At 36.3% G+C, this 15,346-nt stretch overlaps 1 protein-coding gene across 2 annotated transcripts in view; it reads right to left on the bottom strand.

Moving 5' to 3' along the window:
* Window positions 1–4,385: 4,385 nt before the first annotated feature.
* Window positions 4,386–15,346, bottom strand: part of CDH8 (cadherin 8) — a 323,683-nt gene continuing 312,722 nt past the window's right edge. For both annotated transcript variants that reach the window (XM_033129667.1, XM_033129668.1), the window contains exons 11-12: window positions 7,820–8,071; window positions 4,386–6,434 (exon numbers count right to left, since the gene is read on the bottom strand). In XM_033129667.1, coding sequence (XP_032985558.1) covers window positions 5,941–6,434; window positions 7,820–8,071 — 746 coding nt within the window. In that variant the 3' untranslated portion in view covers window positions 4,386–5,940. The remainder of the gene's footprint in view (window positions 6,435–7,819; window positions 8,072–15,346) is intronic.

The following is a 15,346-nucleotide window of genomic DNA, read 5'->3' on the forward strand; positions in this document are numbered from 1 at the left end:
CATTTGTTCTGTGCAGATTTTCTCTTCAGACAGCATCCTGCGTTATTCCTCCTACCAACCTTTCTTCCGTCATTTGTGGATAATATTAGAGATAACCATTATCTATTAATAAAGAGATAATACTTACATTCAAGAGGTGAGTCACATGATGGCCGGTAACTCAAGTTGGGGGAACAACCCCACAGACACCCGTTCCTCCCGCTGGTGCCTAGTGGCCTCAAGACCCAGATGACACTTCTGGAAATAAAGGAGATGTATCACACACACAAAATTACTCACACTTTCCCGACCTTGGTCATGAGCTAGAAGACCAGAGTTAAATTCCCATTTCTCTCACTTACCAGATGTGTGATTTAACCTTGGAAAAGTCCTTAAACTATCTCCGAACGTTATTGTTCTCATCCACAATACGTGCCATGATTTAGGCTAAACTATGTGGGTCCCATGAGCACCCGCTTTCTGGATTTTTCCTGACTGTTCACAAAGGTGTCAATTTATGAACATGGTGCTTTTTATAATTCCCCTCTCTTAGTTTTGGGTGCTTGGAAAGCTCTGATTTCTATGGCACCTATTCTTTAGTTCCCATCTTTTTGAAGACTTCTCCGTTAAGCCTTCTTGAGTCTTCTCACTTAAAGTCAGTTACTTCCTCCTTGATTCTTTCATGTCGCTGGAGTTGACTTCATTTCTATTTCTTAACATTACAAGTCTCACATTACGATTACGAAGAATATTGTTTATTTGAAAGTCATGGGTCTTTCATGTCAGACCAACCGAAGTTTAAGCCTAGACTTAAATACTATTTACAAGACCATCAACAAAGAATGTTTAACAGTTAGTTGAAACGAGATTCATTAGCTCCATTATATAAATAAAAGAAGTTTGGAGATGCCATTTCATTTCATCTTTCCATATCAACTCTATAGCCTAATTCTTGAGCTGGTTAGTGCTCAATATATGTGGGAGACACAATTCTTTCCTTTTAGATAATCCATCAAGTCAGGAGAATTTTAAATTGCATGACCCCGTAACACTACGATTGGGTCAAAAATACTAGCACTAACATATCTTTAATATCAAGAGTATATTCATGTACAAAAAAACAGTCTACTGTGTGACATATAAATTGTGTTGACTAAGAAGAAAATAATAAAAATAAATGTCTGTTTTAATTATAGTATTTCTGTCTTCTACAATCACCATAAAGAGAAATAACTATAATGACAATATATGCAACTCTGGCCAACTGAGTAACTTTTCAAAGAAACTTTGTATAGCAAGTAAAACAGTACTGGAAATGAGGAAAAAATAAGTTGAGAACTACTTCTTGCAAAATACATTCTATGGTTGTTTTCTCCACAAAAACACAGTAATATAAAAAACATGTAGTCCAGCTTCACAATGTGATACATTTAATTCTAATCCCAGGTATCATGAGCTGTTATTTTGTTCTCAAATAGAAAGCTGCATTTAAAATCCTTTATCCTCAATCCAACATCTTTCAAATTCAAGGTTAGAGTCAGAAAAAAACAAAACCAAAAAACCTACCATTCCAGGTTTTTGGTAGTGTGTGAGATTGAGAGACAAAACATAAATATAAATGAATCCCACGTAACTTAATTGGGTATATGTGTTTATGTGTATAAATAGATATGCATGTGTATACCTATATATTTTTTCTTTTCAGTGTTGATATTCATGTTTAAATTGTGCATTTATATAGCTTTTATAGTGATGCCCACTGTTACCTTATCTTTTTGACTGACAATGATGAGATTTCCGTCATGCTCAGCCTTTCCTACAGTGCCAGTGATGGGATTTTTTGAAATCTTATTACAGGTTGCACTGCCCTGATCTCAGATGGAACTTTCAATCAAAAAGACAATCAGAAGGTTATACATTCGTGAGATTCCCTGCAAAGCCAGTGATCGCATAATACAACGTGTTGGAAGGGCCTACTTGCCTCTAGTTCTTATGTGGCTATAAAGAGTAATTGGCTACTTAGCTCTCAGCACCCGCTTCCCTTCTCCAAACTACAGCACAACTCAGATCTCTGCGTCTCAGTGTGGACTCTGGCTGCTCCTAGGAGATTTCCAAGTCTCATGGAAGCACTCCTCTTACTTTAAGCATCTGATTAAACAAACTCCCAAAGACACATTTGGCTTTCTAAGCATTCTTGTTTCACCGACGATGCCAGTGAGTCAAAGTTTTCTTTTAGTTTATATGCACAAAAACACTCACCCACACTTTTTTCCCAAAACATTTTCATTGTAAAGTTCATATCCTAGAAATCACAATCCTGTATGGCAAAGGTTAACCCTTGAATTTAGTTTCTAGCTTATTGTAACTACCCCATTATATTCACTCTTAAAATAACTGTACTCATTAAAAATTATTATAAAAAATGGCCTCAATAGTCTAGAGTATACATATGTGGATGTTTAAGACACATTTTTGTGACTTGATTTGATCAAATAGTGGACAGGGTAGAGGTTGAATTGATCCCATGTGATGTCCAATTTCCCAGGGATGCATCAGTTCCCTGGGATGCATCAGACAGGAACCTTAAATTGTGAGGTAGGCAGAGGGAGATAATTTTGTCTCACTTGGCTCCAACTCAGTGTTTCATCTCATGTACCAGAGAACTCTTGGGCAGGGATAAGTTTCCAGAATGGAAAAGGACTAATGCTTGGGACGTAGTAAATACCTACAGACACATTAAAATGCCTGTGGACTGAATAGCATTTTATTTGAAAAATATCCACACATGTATATTTAAGACATGTCAATATTGCTGCAACAGAAAACAATGTACAGAGACAAAAATAGTGACTTTGATAAAGTTAAAAATATGTACTATTTAAAGAGTTCAACATGAGCGACTAAAATATTAAAAGTTTGGGAACCCCAGTGACCTATTTTGGTGAAGGAAGTCCTGGCAAGTCTATTGTTTAAAGAATAAAGTATTTAAGTCAAGGTGTGTGTGTGGGTGTGTGTGTGTCTGTTTCGTCATATGTTTGTTTAAATTCAGTGTACTCTAAAAGTATGGTTCAGCCTTGCTACTGTATGAACAGGATGTTATTTACTTAATTCTATGTTATAAAACCTTAAATGGATTTTTAAGCACAAAGTGCTAGCACGGTGGTGGCAAAGAAAATCAGCAAGAGATTTCCACTTCCATTTTCTCTTCCTGAGTAAAATGAATTTTGAGGTAAGATTTGGGCAACTGGTATGCCAGACATCATCTCCTTCCTATGAAAAACACTGTATAGAGATTAGCCCATAGATTTTTCAAGAGCGAAGGACATGGATTCAACATTACTGAAAAATAGCATATTTTTTTAGACTTGTATATATCTGTAATCCATGGCACTTCATTGAGAAATATAGTAGAAATGAGTCTGATATGCTAGAAATAAGTAAAGTAATAATCTCACCTTGTTTTGAATGTGTAAAATAGTTGGAATATTACTATTGATTACTATGACAACTACTATTTATAATCTACATTCACCAAGTATCTGTTTCAGGCACTGTGCCAAGTCCTGGTGTATTTTTAAAGTTGCTCTGGGTAATCACTTTGAACTCAAGAACAAGCATTCAATAGCCATAGTGATAAGCACAAAGGACAAATGAACTATTCTCAGGCAACAAAAATTCAATAACGACTCAGTTAAGCCACTGGATAGCTGTAAATCCTAAGTATAATATTCAAACCTTTTGTTTCCATCACATAGAGGTAGCCTTTAGAAGTTGATGCCTTCCTAGCCAACGTCATGTTCTTCTCAGGCAGCCCAAGCCAATGCCTGAGATGGCAGAGGAACTACAGGTTACTTTTGACCAATGAAAGACTATTCTCACAGGCCATCGTTCACCCAGAACTCCCTGGGAGGGTGATTTTGCTGGCAGATTTTTTCCAGGTCTGTATTGCAGTCCAAGACTCTCTCGCCAATTTCTGCTTTCTAACCTCTTTACTTTGACAAGTTTTTAGATGTCCATCCCTGTCTGAAGGCTTTCGCTGATCAATCCTGCTTTCTCTCTCTTTTACCTTTTACTCCTAATTCTGTTTCAGTGTCTGCTTCCAGGAGGACCCAAGTGACACAGCTGGACTAGCCTTTATACACACTATGTTCCTTTAATATCCCTGTTGGTGTCTTGCTGTGTGAGCATCGCCAAGCCATTTCTCTTCTCTTGGTTCTTTCTAACAAAGACTCTTACAAAGAGAAGGAATCCTTGCAATAATTTAGTGGACATTCTAGCATTCTCAATAGACTTGATGACTCTATTCATAGGTCTTCATCTGATTGGAAAAGAAAAAAATGATGACAACCAAGGTATTTATAAAAATATATTTCACAAAGTAGGAAACAATACAGGAGTTTCTCTGAATACAATAAATGGAGTAAATAAACAATATTGCATTAAAGCAAAGTAGAAAATTAAAATGATCTGCATGTAGTACTTGAGTTTTATCATACATTTTCTACTCCTAAATGGCAGGTTTGCATTACAAATTGAATACGCTCACATCTTCTAGTGCTGTTCTCTTTTGGAGTCTAAGACGTTCTGTGCATCACCATGAAAACCAGGGAGAGAAGTGCTAAAAACAGAAGCGGTAAAATTATGTACAAATCAGTTCCTGCTCTCAAACAGTGGGGGCAATGTGAAGCATCTTTGTTGGGCAGGGCATTATGTAGGTATCTAAAAGTCTAGAGTTTAAATATTCACATGAGTCAATATATTTTCAGATGTTTGTGCTTGTAGTAAAAACACCAAATACTAGGGTTATGAACAAAATAGAAAACAGTCCAAAAGTTTCTCTGGGAAAATGCTGTTCCTGCCATCACCAGTCACAATAACACTGTCTAATCTAAAGAGACTATTCGCTCCCCTTTTGATAATATTGCCTGCCATACTCATCTCATTAAAATGTACATGTATTAAACATTCATTGTGTATATATATATATATTTATATAAAACAATCTAAAGGATTATTAATGGATATAATTTAGGTTTTTTTTTCCATATAGTCCCTTAATCTAGAATTACCAACCTTAATAAATAAAAGCATTAATGGACATCAATAAAATATTTATTTCGAGAATTAAACAAATAAATTCACGCGCTAGCAATAAAACCATCTGTTTCTCGTGTAGTCCACTATGTGATATAGTTTATCTTGGTGTCCTGGTGAAAGAAGATGAAGTGGAGGGAAGGAGTAATCCTGCATCCAAAAAACAAGCCTGTTTAATGGGATTTCTCTCCTCCCACCACTGATTTGGCAATCCCCACCCTGGAATGGATTACGAACATGTGAATATTTTAAGGCTCGACACAATATTTAAAGATGCTAGTCAGTCTCTGATGAGTGGGGCCAACAGTTATGTACAATGTGTGGTCACCGTACCATATATCTAGGAGGCCTCCCAAAACTCCAAAAAGTCAGAATGTACAGCCGACCAAGTATTGCTTTATCATTTGTGGCGGGATCCTTATTGGTGAAGGGGAAAAAAAACCATTTGCATTTATAAAAATCCTTGCAGAACACACATATCAGCAGCAAATTCCTTGCGGGTCCATTTTTCTAAGAAAGCACCTTTTTGATTTTGATTTTTTTTTCCTCTTTTTAAACCATTTGTCTAAAGATTAGCCAGGATCCCAATCTTTGTCTGTGGTGGTAAATAGCAAATATCCAAAGATTTCTAGACACTCCACATACTGTAATTCACACTCCACAAGATTTGTCACCTCCTAACATATACGTTTTATTATTAATTTTCTTTTTTTTTTTTTTGGTTCAACATTAAAATGTAGTTGAGTTGATAGATGATTGGTGCTAGACTTGCTTCTAAAACAAATAGCCACATTGGTTGTATCTAAGGGGAGTGACCCTAGAATATTACAGAATGCTTGGTTCCATTGATTTACTTATAATCCACTGTCAAGTTTCTTTGTCACTTTCACCAACAGAGTAAAGTTCGCCCAGTCTCTTAAAGCGGGGACCCCAGTCACTGAGGTAGTCAAAATTCTGATCTGAGTCTGACGTGGAAGACTCTAAAGAGCTCAGGGACCCGGCCACTGACCCCCGGCCTTCGTAGCCATAAATCTGGATGGAGTCATAGGGTGGCGCCGCGGGGTCATTATCGGCCTCGTGGAGCCGCACGTTTATAAATTCGTCCACGTCCACACCGTTCGGCACTGGAGCAAGCCCCTGCCTTGGCATAAACTGCAAATCCGGTTTAATATCCTTCCGGGGTAAAAAACCATTAATTCCGTCTGGGTTTTGTAAAGTGGCAATGTCAAACGCCTCTGTGTCTTCCTCCCCGCCTCCTTCGTCATCGTAGCGAATGATGTTTTCTCGGACGTCCTCATCGTCTTTGATAATTAAGGGCTCGTTTTTATGTCGCCGCAGAGTTACAAACAGCACCACGATGACTGCAGAAAAAAGCATGAAATGACAATGAGCCCAAGTCGCGTACACTGTCGTGAGCAACACGCCGTGTATTTTAAGAGAAAGCGGCATGATTTTAAAACGTGTGAACTCCTAGCTTTAATAACATGGACTAGGGAATGAAGCGAACACCTCTCTGAAGGATGGGCACTGCTTTTATAGTGACTATTTTTCTAGGTTGCTGCTGTTTATTAAATGGTGATGAAGCTGGAATAAAAGAATACGTTTGCATCTATTCATCGTGAAAGCTTCATTGACTGCTGTTATAGGCTCCAGAGGGAATGGCACAAAAATAGAAAACAGGGCGGGTAGCATAACTAACTTTCTGTGTATCTTGGGAGAGCCAGTTAATATCCTTTGGTTCCATGCCCCTGATCTATAAAGGGAAGGGGCAGAAGGGATCGTATCTAGTATATTTTGTGTTTTATCAGTTATTCAAGGCTCTCCCATCAAATAATGTGCACGCATAGATGAAGTGGTAGGTCAAGATAAATGTCAAATCTGCATGGGTAACTTCTTGTCTTGTGTGAAGGCTGGAACTCTTCTACCTGGGAAGATAGGCCTGAAGGTGAGGGAAAGGAGAGGTACCCACCCAGCCAGTTCTGCCAACTCAAACTTGGGCTCATGGGATAAACTATATCAGGAGATAATGCTCAATCTAGGGCCCTGAGTCAGATGGACACACGTAACAGGGACGGCAGTACCTGACATAACCTCTATTTAAGCAGGATAAGGCTTAACTTTCCTTTTGCGCATCTTTCTACCATCGAATCTCATTTTTATAATTGGATTTTTTAATGGAAAAGTTATAAAACCCTTTCCTTAATTTGCAATTTTCATTTTCATTTGAATTTCATGTCAAGAAAAATATCTAAGGAAGACAAAGTAATTTTGAAGAAAATGGATTTTTTGTTGGCTTGTTTGTTTTTCTTTTTATCTCGCCACTCTGTAATTGGATGGACTCACAACCCAATCTCTACATTGTTTAGATGAAAGAGTATTTTGGACCTACGTGAGGCCCTTAGTGCTGCCAACTGGGGTGCATCAGCTCTGGAGGTCTTTGTAACAGATGCTGCTATAACGACATAAAGGCCCACCCCACTTCCACTACCATGTACTTCGTCTGTTCCCCCACCCCCACTTGTGATGGGATAGAAAAAGGCACTGAATAGTCCTCTATAATTGGACATTTACTATCACGCCCTTTTCCTCTTCATCTCCTCTTAGTGACCTCAAAGCTTGGAGAAATACAAGGAAGTTTCTCTTCCCCCAGAGAATGCTGGGACTTCACTCGGTCACGTTTGCTGTCCTTACAGTCATTAATGAACCAGAAAAATGGTGACCATTAGGCCATGAAGGAAATACATACCTAGCAGCAAAACGATGCAAGCTAATATGGCAATTAAGGCGCCCATGCTGAGTCCAATCGGAAGGACGTAAGCTTCAACATTACAAGACTGGACAACACCATCGCTGCTACAGCCACAGACCCGGATGGTCAGGGTGCTAGTGCTGCTCAGAGGAGGGTTCCCGCTGTCACTGATTACGATTGGCAAAAGGTAGACTTCTTGCTTCTGGCGGTTGAATCCATTATGCTTTGCCAAAATGCTGAGGGAATTATCTGGAAAAAGTGAAAATTACAATCGTTTGCAACGTTTCAAAATGGCTGCCCAAACAACACTTGTTTTTCTAGTTCATAAATCCTCTACAAACCTCAAGATAATCCCAACTCCACCAAACCACTCAGCCCCTCCCTGTTCCCCTCTTCCCATTTTCCCAATTGGCAGGGACCGAAACATCCACACACTGACATGTCCTGTGAATCAGGCCCCAGGATAAACTAATGGAGTTTTACCATCATCTTGTAAATGTAAAAGATGTCTTCCATAAAAAATAAGTTTCAAATGTCCTTTCAGAAGACACAAATTATTCTAAGTCCCCATAAATAAGTTTACTTTTCTTTCACTTATCCTGATAATGCTAAATTGGCTGGACAGAACTTCACCACATTTGAAAGGCATGTTTGAGAAGCTCTGTATTAAAAGATAGACTGCATGACAATAAGGCATACAAAACCATGCACTTCATTGACTCCCACGGGAACCTAAAAAGTCATTTATGCCCTGGAGCATTTATACTAAGATTTAACAAAAGTCCCATTTACTGTCAATTGGAGGAGATATGCCACATATATTAGAATTTTGTAGAGAATACCTGCAGTGGTTATACAAATAAGAATAAAATGAGAAATCATAGGAGCCAGTGTTCCATTTTGCACAACTAATTATGTGGAGACACATATTGGCTATCTGAAGCAACACTTACAGAATTTAAGCAATGTTTAAGGGCATATACTTCAGTTCAAAGCAAAACCGCTCAGTGAGAAGTGACTGATCCCATGTGAGCCCTATGGTCTCAAAATTTCACCTCCAAAATGATTTTTTTATTGTCTTTTATCTCTATCTCACGAACTATAGTCATATTGGATGTATTGTTAATCTATTTCCTTATTTTGATTAATGAAAGACATATATCTAATCAAAATGGGAACACTGACTATCTCACAATGCTTTTCCAGCCAGAAGTAAGTAAACATAATTTTGGTAAGTGTGTGCAATATTTTGGGGGCACAATGATTATTTCAGTTGGGCTTTTTTAAATATTGGCAAGTTCGCAGACCCCAGAACGCTTGGCTACCTCATTGTTGCATATTATACAGGGATTCTAAACCACTGTTGTCCAATTCCTGGTCATCAGTGTCCTACTGGTTTCCAGAATATACGAATACATGAACAGATATTCTCCTCAAATGACTTCAAGTAAATGTGTTAAATCTTCTGTAACAAATAGTACTGTACCAAAATTTCAAAAAAAAAATCCCTAAAAATAGATGTATAAATTATATTTTGCTTTGTTTAAGATTTAAGTGAACCTATAATGACTTACTAGTAGTAAGCAGTCAGACAGAAAAAAACAAACAAAAGCAAAACACTCAGATTGAGTTAAGATTTTTTTTTCTCAATTTCTTCCTGTTGTACTTTCTTATTTAGTAATTTGAAGAGTGAAAAGAAGTCTCTAATGGAGTTAAAGCGTGATATATGAAATGATCCAGTAATCTTTATTTCCATGACCTAGAAGGAAATACCACTAAGCTAAAAGCAGGAGAACATTACCTCAAAACAGATAGAGAATATATAGCAGTGTTATATTTTCAGAAAGTGTGTGACAAGTTTGAGTACAGTTAATTAGTGCAAGGAACATTTGTGGATGATTTCATACACCATAGTTCAAAACAAAAGATGGGAATTGTTCTTCAAGATGCAATTAATAAAATTACGAGGAGGCTTTTTTCTTTTTGTAGTTGACATTATTTATGTGAGAAACTATCTTTGCATAGTCTCTCTTTAAAACAATCCATAATGATAATTTAGAAAGTGCAGCAGTAATATCACGCTTACAGAAGAAAGCTATCTCCTTTATTACTTAGCAAAGCATCGGTGGGTCTCACATTAAACTCATACGCATATATAAAAGGTGCTAAAAAAATGTATACACATTTTAAGAAAGGAAAAAACCTGTATTAAAATTGTAATACTCAATATATACCGATAACAAAAGATGAATACAAGTCATGTGTATACATTTTTTTTGGCATCCCGGTATATATTTTTTTTTCACGACTACTGGCATTTGCATAAGTTGCTCCCCTTCTCGGTACAGAAAATGACTGACTGAGTAAAGGTAATCTATGAGATATTTTTGCCAAATTTTGTCTGCTACCTCCAGGCAAAATCAATCCCCTATTTGCCTATTCATTTTTTTAAAAAATAAATTTTTGATTGTTGTTTGTATTTATTAATGATTTAGTTGAATTATTTTATTAGGCCAAATGAAACTGATGTTACTGTGCACATAAAACAAAACAAAACATTAAATACCAGCAGTTTCACACAGTCCAAATTCATATATTTGAAATACTTTTTAAAAAAAAAAACTGTACGTGCAAATGTCTTCTATGAAATTCTGGTTTGTTTCTTTAAAATGTCCTCTTGAGGGCTCTCTATCATGCTCCAATGCTCTGTTTTCTTAATCCTGCATCAATACCAAGCTTTTATGTATAAAAACTTTATAATACTTTATAATAAATCTTGATGTTTATTAGGTTATTTTCCCCATTGGGTTCTTCAAGAGTATCTTGGCTATTCTTGCACATTTGCTAATCTATAACAAATACAGAATCAGATTATCAAGTTCCATGAAAATTTCTGTAAGAATTTAAGTAGAAATTATATTAAAGTATAAATCAATTTTGAGAGAATTGACATCTTTATGATCTTCAGTCTTCTATATCAAGATTGTGGTTTTATTATTTTCTTTAATACATGTTAATATAATGTTTTCATTTTAGCTACAGATTTTTACATCTTTTGTTAGATTTATTATTGGGTGCTATATATATTTTGTTGCTCTTGCAAATATTATCCTTTTAAAATTATATTTTCAAATCATTGTTTCTAGTATATACGATGTTTCTAGTAAATGTTTCATATGTTGACTTTAATTCTAGTAATCTTCTAAACCTTTCTTTTTACTTATAAAAATACATCTCATCACAGACTTCCACATCAGCATGGTAATATGAAGAGCACCACCGAATCGTTCCCCGGTGATACTGGTGAAAATTATAAAAGCCATTTAACATCTCTGGAAATGGTCCTGGAGGCAAGCACCAAATAAAGAAACGTTATTCAAGAAAAGCTACTAGAGCTTGGTAAGAATGATGAGACTGGTGTGTGAATCAGAACCCACTCCCTTCATCCCCTCTCTCAGCTCTGTGAAACGGGAACTCCGCCCCAAACTAGTTCAACCAAGAACACAGGGATTCTTTTCCCAGAGTTAGCGGCTGGAGGTTTAGCTTAACAGGAGGGCAGGCCGTCCGCAGTTCTCATCCTGCTTCTGTCTGTAGCTGAAACTAAATCTTGGATCATTGTGGCCAAGAGATAGGATTCCTTTCTTCTGCACAGCCTCTACCTGTGCAACAGAGGCTTAACCTGGGCACAGCTCCCCTGGGAATAGAAGGGGGAATATAGCGTTTCCATGGCCCTTGCCCTGGCCTGTAAGGCAGTGTGCTTCCACACTGGGAGGTGCAAGCCCAAAAGACTTGAGGTTACTGTCCCCCAGAACCACATGTTCAGCTCCTATAGAAGAGTCACCCAGAGAAATACCCCTCGTCTCCAACTCAGCTCCAGTAACAAAGTCAGAGTTTTGCCTCAGTGGAGAAGCAGAGATCCTGGGAAAGAGATGGGGAGTCAGGGGGAGCCTGCCTGCATCAGAACAAATCTGAAACAGAGATCAAGGGAAATGTCATTTTGAAGGAGCTCAGTTTTGATTGGATTAGTCTATAAAATAAGTTAGGCCGCCAAATTGAAAACAACACAGAAATTATCTGGCAATTAGTGAAGTTTAAAACCGAGGTGTAAGCAGGGAAAGAGACAAAGAGAGACCTGCCAAAATTACCATAATTCTAGGTGACTGTGGACATACCCAAGGCTAGGATCCCCTGAGGTGAAACATCAGAGGCTTAACACCACAGAGGGGAACTACACTTCACTAGAATAATACAGCCAGTCATAAAACAAAGAATAATAATCCCTGTGTGTCATGGGGGGGGGTCAATACCCAGATTTGCTATGTTATCTAAAATGTCCAGTTTCCAGCAAAAGATGATGAGATATACAAAGAAAACAGGAAACCATGACCCATACATCAGAAAAAAATGTAAGTGAAAGAAACTGTCTATAGGAGAACCCAGATATAGATTGAATGAAGCCTTCTAGGGAGCCATAGAAATGTGTTCAATGAACTAAAGTAAGTCATGATTAAAGAAGAAAGGAAGGTATGATAACAATGTGTGTGTGTGTGTATATATATATATATATATATATATATATATATATATATATCTCACAAATGGAAGCTCTGGAGGTGAAAAGTACAATAACTGAAATCTGAAATTAGAGTGACTAAATCATAAACCATAGATTTGAATTGGCAAAAGAAAGTATTATTGAATTTGAAAATAGATCAATAGAAAATACACAAGCTAAAGAATAAATTTAAAAAGAAGAATGAAGAAAAAATGAACAGAGCCTCAGAAAAATGTGGAACACCATTAAGTGCACCAACAAATGTGCAGTGAGAATACCAGAGAGAGAAAAAGGGAAAATATATATATATATATATGTATGTATGCAGAAAACTTCAAAATCTTTTAAAACACTTTAAACATTCAGAAAGCTCAACAAACTCCAAGAAGTTCAACACAAATAGATTCACAAACAAACATACCTAGTAAAAATGATGAAAGTCAAAGACAATGAGGAAATACTGAAAGCAAGAGAAAACTCTTTACTTTGAAGGGAATCCCAGTAAGAAAAACAACTAAGTTTTTATAAAAACAATAAAGGCCACAAGAAAGTGGGATAACATATTCAAAGATTTAATGAATGAAAAAGCTTTGAACCAGGAACTATATATTCAACAAAGCTATCTTTCAAAAAAAGAATATGAAATAGAGACATTCCCAGACAACCAAGAACTGAGGGAATTTGTCACCAGCAGACATGCCTTATAAGTAACAATAAAGGAAGTTCTTCAAGCTGAAAGCAAATAACCTCAGATGGTAATTCAAATACACTTTAAAAACAAAGAGCATCAGGAAAAGTAATCACATAGTTATAAAAGAACATATAAATACACAGTTTTTATCCTTTTTTCTTTTTAAAAAAGCAATTGTATAAATTAATATGCAAATAATATGCAATTAATATGCAATTAATTGTATAAATTAATATGCAAATATATAAATTAATATGCAATTTAATTTGAATATCTAGAAATTCAAAAGTAACAGTTGCATATTCCAATGTCACTTTCAATAATGGATAAAACAAGAAAATAGAAGACTTGAAAAATAGTATAAAGCAACTGTACCTAAGGGATATCTGAAGAACACTCTACCCAACAATTACAGAATGAATATTCTTCTCAAGTATATATGGAACATTCTGCAGTGTCGACCATTACCTAGGCCATAAAATAAACCTCAACAAATTGAAAAAATATAGAAATAATACAAAATATTTACTTCAACCACAATAGAATGAAATTGGATATTAATAACAGAAATTGGGAAACTGACAAATATGTGGAAATTAAATAATATATTCTTCAATAACCAATGAGTCAAATAAGAGATCAAAATGGAAGGTAGACAATATTGTCAGACAATGTAAATAAAAATACAGCAAATCAAAACGTAAGGGATGCAGCTAAAGTTGTGCTCAGAGGGAAACTTATAGCTTTTAAATGCCTATATTAATTTTTTTTTCTTATCTTACTAAACTAACTAGAATACTAGTAACTAGTCTGGTTGCTGTCCATTTAGCACATTTGTGTTGCACTTAAATTGAAACACATCTTAATCTCATCACCTGGTTCTCTGATACTCTCAATAGGTAAAATATTCAAATGTCTGTATTCTCTATTATTTCCTTCAGTTAGAAATTTTCCTGCTTTACCATCCTCCAAAAATGTTTTATTTATGAGCATTACATCAAGGAGGATAAAAGATTCCATTTTCAGAACACTGCTTCATACTCCACACCCATTTATTTCTGTTTGTGACTGACGATTGAGGGAAAGATCTTGATGGGGAGTTAAAATGGACTGATAGCACCAGCGATACTTTAAATGACAATATTTCTAAAATAGTGGTATAGTTTAATTCTTTACTCCTTGGCTAAGTAATACAAACTTTCTACTAAATAAATAGTAAAGAAGGGACCAGATAAACAGTAGGTGCATTGGCTCGCTTAGTTTCAAGTGCATAGCCTTGCTTCGTTTCAGACAGCACATTATAGCTACATCATTATGTATGAAATTTCTTTCAGATTCTGACAGGTTAATTATGGAAAAAAAGTTTACTTATATTTCCAGTTTCTGTCATTTTGTTTTTCCAGAGCAGTGATTAGAATTTTACTGGAAGTTGTTAGAGGCTCTCTGAAAGGCAGCCATCTTAAAATTAAACTTAGAATTTTTACGCAGTGTTTTTGATATTAGAGAGGCAAATAGATACTATCAATATAACGTGTGTATTATCTCACTAGGCTGTAAACCTCTTGAGGGAGACTAGCGTTAGGCAGAGCTCTATTCCCAGCCTCCGGCACAGGACTTGGTACAGAGCAAAGAGCTTCATAACATTGGTCATGTTGTTTAACCCACTTTTATTTGGAATGCTTTCAGTTTTATGGAACTGAACATCAAACTGATTCATTAGAAGCTGGCCAAGTACACTTAGAATTTGTATGATGGGTTGGAGATTTATTTTTCTTCCCAGGCAACATGCATGGTTTAGTCCCTGCCTAGTTCTCCAGCTTCAGGTCCTGCCACTCCTCTCTCTCTGTGTGTTCTAACAGCCACCCTGGCCTTTTCTGCTCTGGGCTTTCATATGTGCTTTTTACTCTGCCTGACAATCTCGCCACCCTTCCTGAGTCCTAATTTGAATTAATAATATTTATGCATTCTTCATGTGTATGCTTAAATGTCACTTTGTGGATAATTTCATTCAATAGTTGTCCCGATCTCACCAGATAAATTAGTTACATAATCTTATGGAAAATTATATTGTCATCAAAACACTTATTACAAAGAAATGATATAGCAAGGGGGATTTGATAGAGACCGGGGATACAAAAATAATCTAGGAGACTTGTAAGTAACAAATAACCAATGTTAGAGGCATAATGAGTTCTCAGCAAATATTTGCTGAATAAATAAATGACTAAGTAATCATTAGCTCATGTTTATTTTCCTTACATTATTTTGTCATAGAGAA

This window comes from Rhinolophus ferrumequinum, chromosome 15, assembly GCF_004115265.2.
Source record: "Rhinolophus ferrumequinum isolate MPI-CBG mRhiFer1 chromosome 15, mRhiFer1_v1.p, whole genome shotgun sequence".
NCBI lineage: Eukaryota > Metazoa > Chordata > Mammalia > Chiroptera > Rhinolophidae > Rhinolophus > Rhinolophus ferrumequinum.